This window comes from Coregonus lavaretus (genome assembly GCF_964263955.1).
Source record: "Coregonus lavaretus genome assembly, chromosome: 7".
Lineage (NCBI taxonomy): Eukaryota > Metazoa > Chordata > Actinopteri > Salmoniformes > Salmonidae > Coregonus > Coregonus lavaretus.
The window spans coordinates 1,051,019-1,061,469 of record NC_139994.1 but is presented as its reverse complement, the minus strand read 5'-3'; the positions used below and the strand labels follow the sequence as shown (position 1 = coordinate 1,061,469).

General features: G+C 49.1%; 1 protein-coding gene across 1 annotated transcript in view; it reads left to right on the top strand.

The window, feature by feature from the left end:
* The window catches only part of LOC311131837 (uncharacterized protein), a gene marked incomplete at both ends in the record, with an annotated part of 36,160 nt that overhangs the window by 1,642 nt on the left and 24,067 nt on the right, over positions 1–10,451 (top strand). The window contains 2 exons of the mRNA XM_084164965.1: positions 6,786–6,920; positions 7,527–7,571. Coding sequence (XP_084021091.1) covers positions 6,786–6,920; positions 7,527–7,571 — 180 coding nt within the window. The remainder of the gene's footprint in view (positions 1–6,785; positions 6,921–7,526; positions 7,572–10,451) is intronic.

The window sequence follows — 10,451 nt, the reverse complement described above, 5'->3', positions numbered from 1 at the left end:
AGTAATCCAGACGGGAGATGACAAGTGCCTGGATTAGGACCTGTGCCGCTTCCTGTGTAAGGCAGGGTCGTACTCTCCGAATGTTGTAGAGCATGAACCTGCAGGATCGGGTCACCGCCTTGATGTTGGCGGAGAACGACAGGGTGTTGTCCAGGGTCACGCCAAGGCTCTTCGCACTCTGGGAGGAGGACACAACGGAGTTGTCAACCGTGATGGCGAGATCATGGAACGGGCAGTCCTTCCCCGGGAGGAAGAGCAGCTCCGTCTTGCCAGGGTTCAGCTTGAGGTGGTGATCCGTCATCCATACTGATATGTCGGCCAGACATGCAGAGATGCGATTCGCCACCTGGTTATCAGAAGGGGGAAAGGAGAAGATTAGTTGTGTATCGTCAGCGTAGCAATGATAGGAGAGGCCATGTGAGGATATGACAGAGCCAAGTGACTTGGTGTATAGGGAGAAAAGGAGAGGGCCTAGAACTGAGCCCTGGGGGACACCAGTGGTGAGAGCACGTGGTGTGGAGACAGCTTCTCGCCACGCCACTTGGTAGGAGCGACCGGTCAGGTAGGACGCAATCCAGGAGTGAGCCGCGCCGGAGATGCCCAGCTCGGAGAGGGTGGAGAGGAGGATCTGATGGTTCACTGTATCAAAGGCAGCAGACAGGTCTAGAAGGACAAGAGCAGAGGAGAGAGAGTTAGCTTTAGCAGTGCGGAGAGCCTCTGTGACACAGAGAAGAGCAGTCTCAGTTGAATGACCAGTCCTGAAACCTGACTGGTTTGGATCAAGAAGGTCATTCTGAGAGAGATAGCAAGAGAGTTGGCTAAAGACGGCACGCTCAATAGTTTTGGAAAGAAAAGAAAGAAGGGATACTGGTCTGTAGTTGTTGACATCAGTGGGATCGAGTGTTGGTTTTTTGAGAAGGGGTGCAACTCTCGCTCTCTTGAAGACGGAAGGGACATGGCCAGCGGTCAAGCATGAGTTGATCAGCGAGGTGAGGTAGGGGAGAAGGTCACCGGAGATGGTCTGGGGATTCAGCAGTGAGGAGAATGTGGCAAAGAGCTTCCTAGGGTTAGAGGCAGATGCTTGGAATTTAGAGTGGTAGAAAGTGGCCTTAGCAGCAGAAACAGATGAAGAAAATGTAGAGAGGAGGGAGTGAAAAGATGCCAGGTCGGCAGGGAGTTTAGTTTTCTTCCATTTCCGCTCAGCTGCCCGGAGCTCTGTTCTGTGAGCTCGCAATGAGTCATCAAGCCACAGAGCTGGAGGGGAGGACCGAGCCGGCCGGGAGGATAGGGGACACAGGGAGTCAAAGGATGCAGAAAGGGAGGAGAGGAGGGTTGAGGAGGCAGAATCAGGAGATTGGAGGGAGAAGGATTGAGCAGAGGGAAGAGATGATAGGATGGAAGAGGAGAGAGTAGTGGGAGAGAGAGAGCGAAGGTTGCGGCGGCGCGTTACCATCTGTGTAGGGGCAGAGTGAGTAGTGTTGGAGGAGAGCGAGAGAGAAAAGGATACAAAGTAGTGGTCGGAGACATGGAGGGGAGTTGCAGTGAGATTAGTAGAAGAGCAACATCTAGTAAAGATGAAGTCAAGCGTATTGCCTGCCTTGTGAGTGGGGGGGGATGGTGAGAGGGTGAGGTCAAAAGAGGAGAGGAGTGGAAAGAAGGAGGCAGAGAGAAATGAGTCAAATGTAGACGTGGGGAGGTTGAAATCCCCCAAGACTGTGAAGGGTGAGCCATCCTCAGGAAAGGAACTTATCAAGGCGTCAAGCTCATCAACACACGGTTCCCTGCAGTACACACACACGGTTCCCTGCAGTACACACACACGGTTCCCTGCAGTACACACGGTTCCCCTGCAGTACACACGGTTCCCTGCAGTACACATGGTTCCCTGCAGTACACACACACGGTTCCCTGCAGCACACACACATGGTTTCCTGCAGTACACACGGTTCCCCTGCAGTACACACGGTTCCCTGCAGTACACACGGTTCCCCTGCAGTACACACGGTTCCCCTGCAGTACACACGGTTCCCCTGCAGTACACACGGTTCCCCTGCAGTACACACGGTTCCCTGCAGTACACACGGTTCCCCTGCAGTACACACGGTTCCCCTGCAGTACACACGGTTCCCCTGCAGTACACACGGTTCCCCTGCAGTACACACGGTTCCCCTGCAGTACACACCAGTGGCGGTCGGTGCCGTTTCAGATGAGGGAGGATGATTTTTTTTTTTTCATGATTATGGCCTTATTTCTATTACAGCATATTGGATGACTGTCATTCATATTCCATTCACCCAGTTCAATGTAACATCGATAGGTTTAGGCTACTCCATGATACTCTAATGTTCCCTATACCCATCATGAGGTTGCTACAAACTAGCCTATGAATGAAAGTTTACAACATAGGTGCACACAGATCGAGAGACAAATTTGAGGTGACAGACAGTGACACATGGACAGACAGTGACACATTCAATACCGCCTTGCACACTCATGCCTGCATCTAGCTGATATAGGGTGTAATCATTAGTCCAACAGTTGCAAACAAGAGTTTCTATTGGACAAATTCAGGTATGTTTATCCCCGTTTTGTTCCGTTTGCTTCCGTTTAAGAAAAGTTTTTCAACAGAATCGGCGGAATGAATACACCCCTGATCACGCGTAAACAGTGTTCACTCTCATAACAGCCACGTTGCATTCCTTCTCTTCCATTCGCTTGTGGACTTCAATGCACAACACATCAGCTGTATGTGACCAGGCGAAAAAAGCTTTCCAAGCCAAACCATGTCATAACCGCTACACACAGCCTACATCGTTGTCACCATATTAGCTAAAGTAACGTCCAAGTCAACATAGCTAATAGAATAGATGGATGACGGATCACCACCTCAAGCTGAACCTCGGCAAGACGGAGCTGCTCTTCCTCCCGGGGAAGGACTGCCCGTTCCATGATCTCGCCATCACGGTTGACAACTCCGTTGTGTCCTCCTCCCAGAGTGCGAAGAGCCTTGGCGTGACCCTGGACAACACCTTGTCGTTCTCCGCTAACATCAAGGCGGTGACCCGATCCTGTAGGTTCATGCATACAACGTTCGGAGAGTACGACCCTGCCTTACACAGGAAGCGGCACAGGTCCTAATCTGCTAAATGATGTAAATGTAAATGTAAATGTAACTAACGCGTTAGTAAACCCGCTACAATCGAGCAGTAACGTTACAGTGGATAGTCAGTAAGCAGTTATACCGGCGGGCCCCGGTGGCAATAAATTAGTAAAACCAAAACCTTACCTTGACTTGGAAGAGTTCCAGTGTTGTGTTGGATAGTCATAGCCAGCTAGCTAACATAGCACCCCTCTGTTTGAGCAGGGTGTTTCAGTAGGCTAAACTAGCTAGCTGCATTTGCTAGCTAAGTGAAACTGAAAGTGAAAAACAAATGACGAAATCTCTCCATTTCTCTCTTGTTTCTCCTTTGCAAGAAATTAATTTGTTCAAAACTGTTCAACTATTGTCTTTCTCTCTTTGAGTCTGCTACTCACCACATTTTATACACTGCAGTGCTAGCTAACTGTAGCTTATTTTACATTACATTTTAGTCATTTAGCAGACGCTCTTATCCAGAGCGACTTACAGTTTAGTGAGTGCAAACATTATTTATTTTTTCATACTGGCCCCCCGTGGGAAACGAACCCACAACCCTGTCGTTGCAAACGCCATGCTCTCCCAACGCCATGCTCTCTCAACTGCCGGCCATTCCCTCCCCATCCCTGGGTCCCATGGGTCTCCCGGTCGCGGCCAGCTACGACAGAGCCTGGATTCGAACCAGGATCTCTAGTGACACAGCGATGCAGTGCCTTAGACCACTGCGCCACTCTCTGATCCTTTGATTGGTTGGACAACATGTCAGTTCATGCTGCAAGAGCTCTGATAGGTTGGAGGACGGGTTGGAGGATGTCCTCCAGAAGTTGTCATAATTACAGTGTAAGTCTATGGAAGGGGGTGAGAACCATGAGCCTCCTTGTATTGAAGTCAATGTACCCAGAGGAGGACGGAAGCTAGCTGTCCTCTGGCTACACCATGGTGCTACCCTACAGAGTGCTGTTGAGGCTACTGTAGACCTTCATTGCAAGATAGTGTGTTTTAATCAGGTATTTGTGATTATATTTAGTATAGTTTTATCTAAAAAGGATAACTTTTTTTTATTATTACAATTTTTTATGAAATTCACTGAGGAGGATGGTCCTCCCCTTCCTCCTCTGAGGAGCCGCCAATAGTACACAGACATGTTTCCCTGCAGGACACAGACACATGTTTCCCTACAGTACACAGACATATGCTTCCCTGCAGTACACAGACACATGTTTCCCTGCAGTACACAGACACGTTTCCCTGCAGTACACAGACACGTTTCCCTGCAGTACACAGACACATGTTTCCCTACAGTACACAGACATATGTTTCCCTGCAGTACACAGACATATGCTTCCCTGCAGTACACAGACACATGTTTCCCTGCAGTACACAGACACATGTTTCCCTGCAGTACACACACACTGTCACGCCCTGGCTCTGGGGACTCTAGTATGTTGAGCCAGGGTGTGAGTTTTCATTTGTTTTTCGTTCTAGTTTAGTATTTCTATGTTGGCCAGTGTGGTTCTCAATCAGAGGCAACGTGTATCAGCTGTTGCTTGTTGTCTCTGATTGGGCACCATACTTAAGCAGCCAGTTTTCCCACAGTGTTTGTGGGATCTTGTTCCAATTAGGTTTGTGTTTGATCCAAGGACGTCACGTTATCGTTTTGTTGTTTTTGTATCATTTAATAAAAAGTATGTTCACCTTCCACGCTGCGCCTTGGTCCTCTGTTCCCGACGATCGTGACAGAAGATCCCACCATACCTGGACCAAGCAGCGTGAAGAGGAGAGAGGATGGACTTTGGAGCAGTGGAGTAAGAGTCTCGACTGGGCCAAGCCAAGTGAAGAGCAGAGAGGTTGGACTTTGAAGCAGTGGAGTGAGTGTCTGGCTAGAGACATGGAGGCCTGGTCCAAGAGGAGAGCCGCCCAGAAAATTTTTAGGGGAGGGCTCACGCCGTGGACGACGGGGCAGCAGGAGGCCGCGATAGAGCGGTCCATCGGGTTGGCAGAGGAGGCCGCCAGGTTAAGGGGGCCACTGGTCACAAAGGGGAAGGAAAGTGTAGAGGCACGGCGAGAGGTACTGGGGTGTGTTACCAGTCCGGTCCGGCCCGTTCCTGATCCCCGCGTAGGGCCAGTGGTGTGTGTCCCCAGTACGGTCCGGCCTGTTCCTGTCCCTCGCATCGAGCCTGTGGTGCGCGTCGCCAGCCCGGTCCGGCCTGTTCCTGCTCCCCGCATCGAGCCTGTGGTGCGCTTCGCCAGCCTGGTCCGGCCCGTTCCTGCTCCCCGCACCAAGTCAGTGGTGCGCTTCGTCAGCCCGGTCCGGCCCGTTCCTGCTCCCCGCACCAAGTCAGTGGTGCGCTTCGTCAGCCCGGTCCGGCCCGCTCCTGCTCCCCGCACCAAGTCAGTGGTGCGCTTCGTCAGCCCGGTCCGGCCCGCTCCTGCTCCCCGCACCAAGTCAGTGGTGCGCTTCGTCAGCCCGGTCCAGCCCGCTCCTGCTCCCCGCACCAAGTCAGGGGTGCGTTTCGTCAGCCCGGCTCGGCCCGTTCCTGCTCCCCACACCAAGCCAGTGGTGTGCGTCGTCAGTCCGGCACAGCCCGTGCCTGTTCCACCGGTGCCTGGTTCGGCACGGGTCAGCTGCTTCACGCCGGAGCTAGAGCAATCCGCTCCACCAGTGTGCAGTCCAGCTCCGGTCAGCGGGGCCAGACCGGACCAGGGGTACTTTGGGGGGTTAGAGAGGGAGTGGGGTTCATGCCCGGAGCCGGATCCGCCGCCAAGGCGGAGTGCCCACCCGGTCCCTCCCCTGTGGTGTTTGGTTGGCGCGGTCGGAGTCCGCGCCTTTGGGGGGGGGGGGGGGGGGGGGGTACTGTCACGCCCTGGCTCTGGAGACTCTAGTATGTTGAGCCAGGGTGTGAGTTTTCATTTGTTTTTCGTTCTAGTTTAGTATTTCTATGTTGGCCAGTGTGGTTCTCAATCAGAGGCAACGTGTATCAGCTGTTGCTTGTTGTCTCTGATTGGGAACCATACTTAAGCAGCCAGTTTTCCCACAGTGTTTGTGGAATCTTGTTCCAATTAGGTTTGTGTTTGATCCAAGGACGTCAAGTTATCGTTTTGTTGTTTTTGTTTGTGTATCATTTAATAAAAAGTATGTTCACCTTCCACGCTGCGCCTTGGTCCTCTGTTCCCGACGATCGTGACACACACGTTTCCCTGCAGTACACAGACACGTTTCCCTGCAGTACACAGACACATGTTTCCCTGCAGTACACAGACACGTTTCCCTGCAGTACACAGACACATGTTTCCCTGCAGTACACAGACACATGTTTCCCTGCAGTACACAGACACGTTTCCCTGCAGTACACAGACACATGTTTCCCAGCAGTACACAGACACGTTTCCCTGCAGTACACAGACACATGTTTCCCAGCAGTACACAGACACGTTTCCCTGCAGTACACAGACACATGTTTCCCTGCAGTACACAGACATGTTTCCCTGCAGTACACACACCATAACTTGTGATGAGTAACCTTGTCTGAGACCTGAAGACTGTTATCTTCCAGAGCCTTTAGGCTTTAGCTCGCATTATTGAGGCACACAAACAGCTCATGTTTGATACCCATTCAGTCAGACACTGTTACATAACTTGTGTTTGAAGGTTGACTACCCAGTGATAGAGGGAGGAGGAGGAGGAGGAGGAGGAGGAGGAGGAGGAGGAGAGGAGGAAGAGTATAAACACCTGCCTGTGACCCCTGGATGTAAACCAGGACCCCAGGGACCCCAGGGACCGGAGGTGTGTGTGTCTGTGTCTCTGTGTGTGAGTTTGTTTGTGTGTGTGTGTGTGTGTGTGTGTCTCTGTGTGTGTGTTTGTTTGTCTGTGTGTGCGTGTGTGTGTGTGTGTCTGTGTGTATGTGTGTGAGTTTGTTTGTCTGTGTGTGTGTGTGTGTGTGTGTGTGTGTCTGTGTGTGTGTTTGTTTGTCTGTGTGTGCGTGTGTGTGTGTGTGTGTGTGTGTGCGTCTGTGTGTATGTGTGTGTGTTTGTCTCTGTGTGTGTGTGTGTGTGTGTGTGTGTGTCTGTGTGTGTGTGTGTGTGTGTGTCTGTGTCTCTGAGTGTGAGTTTGTTTGTCTGTGTGTGTGTGTGTGTGTGTGTGTGTGTGTCTCTGTGTGTCTCTGTGTGTGTGTTTGTTTGTCTGTGTGTGCGTGTGTGTGTGTGTGTGTGTGTGTGTGTGTGTGTGTGTGTGTGTCTGTGTTTGTCTGTGTTTGTGTGTGTGTTTGTCTCTCTGTGTGTGTGTGTGTGTGTGTGTCTGTGTGTGTGTATGTGTGTGTGTGTGTGTTTGTCTCTGTGTGTGTGTGTGTGTGTCATTATAACTGTGTGAGGTGTATATTCATTGTTTTTTCAGGGTCCTAGTGGAATGGCAGGAATTAGTGGACCAAAGGGAGACAAGGTGAATATGTTGTGTGTCTGTGTTTGTGTGTATACCAGGGTTTCGGTAATAGCCGGCTTTTAAATACACTGAACTAAAATATAAACGCAACATGCAACAATTTTACAGTTACAGTTCATAAACAGTGCATTCGGAAAGTATTCAGACCCTTTGACTTTTTCCACACTGTTACGTTACAGCCTTATTCTAAAAATGGATTAAATAGTTTTCTTCCCTCATCAATCTAAAACAGGTTTTTAGAAATGTTTGCAAATATAAAAAAACAAAATACTGAAATAGTACATTTACATAAGTATTCAGACCCTTTACTCAGTACTTTGTTGAAGCACCTTTGGCAGCGATTACAGCCTCGAGTATTCTTGGGTATGACGCTACAAGCTTGGCACACCTGTATTTGGGGAGTTTCTCCCATTCTTCTCTGCAGATCCTCTCAAGCTCTGTCAGGTTGGATGGGGAGCGTCGCTGCACAGCTATTTTCAGGTCTCTCCAGAGATGTTCGATCGTGTTCAAGTCCGGACTATGGCTGGGCCACTCAAGGACATTCAGAGACTTATCCCGAAGCCACTCCTGCATTGTCTTGGCTGTGTGTTTAGGGTTGTTGTCCTGTTGAAAGGTGAACCTTCGCCCCAGTCTGAGGTCCTGAGCGCTTTGGAGCAGGTTTTCATCAAGGATCTCTCTGTACTTTGCTCCGTCCATCTTTCCCTCGATCCTGACTACTCTCCCAGTCCCTGCCGCTGAAAAAGATCCCCCCAGCATGATGCTGCCACCACCATGCTTCACCGTAGGGATGGCGCCAGGTTTCCTCCAGACGTGACGCTTGGCATTCAGGCCAAAGAGTTCAATCTTGGTTTCATCAGACCAGATAATCTTGTTTGTCTGAGAGTCCATTAGGTGCCTTTTGGCAAACTCCAAGCGGGCTCTCATGTGCCTTTTAATGAGGAGTGGCTTCCGTCTGGCCACTCTACCATAAAGGCCTGATTGGTGGAGTGCTGCAGAGATAGTTGTCCTTCTGGAAGTTTATCCCATCTCCACAGAGGAACTCTGGAGCTCTGTCAGAGTGACCATCGGGTTCTTGGTCACCTCCCTGAACAAAGCCTTTCTCCCCTGATTGCTCAGTTTGGCCGGGCGGCCAGCTCTAGGAAGAGTCTTAGTGGTTCCAAACTTCTTCCATTTAAGAATGATGGAGGCCACTATGTTCTTGGGGACCTTCAATGCTGCAGACATTTTTTTGGTACCCTTCCCCAGATCTGTGCCTCGACACAATCCTGTCTCGGAGCTCTACGGACAATTCCTTTGACCTCAAGGCTTGGTTTTTGCTCTGACATGCACTGTCAACTGTGGGACCTTATATAGACAGGTGTGTGCCTTTCCAAATCATGTCCAATCAATTGAATTTACCACAGGTGGACTCCAATCAAGTTATAGAAACATCTCAAGGATGATCAATGGAAACAGGATGTACCTGAGCTCAATTTCGAGTCTCATAGCAAAGGGTCTGAATAGTTATGTAAATACGTTTTTTTTTTTTTTATATACATTTGCTAAGATTTCAAAAAACCTGTTTTGTCATTATGGGATATTGTGTGTAGATCGATGAGGATTTTTTATTTTATTTTATTTTAGAATAAGGATGTAAGTGGCCATTGAAGGTGAACATTTGCCCACTGAAGTCGGTTAAGACGCCGAACTGCAGTCAGGTCAAGACCCTGGTGAGGACGACGAGCATGCAGATGAGCTTTCATCAGACGGTTTCTGACAGTTAGTGCAGAAATTCTTCGGTTGTGCAAACCCAAAGTTTAATCAGCTGTCCAGGTGGCTGGTCTCAGACGATCCCGCAGGAAGCTGTGCTGCTCACTAACAGGGATGGAAACAAAGTTGTGCACAACATTTGAGAGAAATAAGCTTTTTTTTGTGGGTATGGAACATTTCTGGGATGTTTTATTTCAGCTCATGAAACATGGGACCAACACTTTACGTGTTGTGTTTATATTTTTGTTAAGTAGGCCTATAAAATTGGCGCTGGCCAATTGTCCCAACAACAACAAAAAATCCCATTGCGAAATAATGAATTTTAGCCTATTCGTTGATTTAAATACCAGTCGATGTAACGTGAGAGCTGCTGATGAAACTCAAACAGCTGTCTGTTGCCGCTGGAGTAAAACATGTATGTGCTTTTAGTTTCACAAGTGCGTAACAATTCTAAAGGCAATGGTGTGTAAAAAAACAACAACAATGACCATGATTAAAAAGAGCTACGCGTACTGGTAATTGAATCTCGCTTCCCATTCACCATTCAAGTGCATCGGCAACTATGCAGGCTTCGGGGTCACACACCACTCACTTTGCAATGAGATGGAGGCGGTATGCATTTTGTGAAAACATATACTTAATTGTTTGAAACCTGGATGTTTTAGTACACATGAGGCATGTTACTTTCTAAAGACGTCCATATGCCATTGAAACCAGTGGCATTTTTCTCTCACGTTCTATTGGTGTTCAAATCAACTTTATTTCATTGTCCAGTAGCTAAAGAAACAATCCTAGTCATATTAGCAACCCCATGCTAGCTGTTGCATATTTCGATCTCCCCCTCTTTCAACATTTCTAACGGATATTTTCATCTTTGTCACAAGGGTGTTTTCCCGCTAATTGCATGATGGAACCGCACGAAGCCTACGGACTTGTGCGCTTTGCTGCGCGTATAAATTGGATGTAGCCTACGCGTACTGGTTGTATGAATTTGGGATGTATCGTCCCACGACTGTCCCAATAGTCTGTTTGGAATAGGCTATTTCTTCATCGCACAGAATGAAAAGCTGACCAATAGAATAAGGAGTCTTTTCTACTATGAGGGATAGTAGATTGACACAGGCTAGTGAT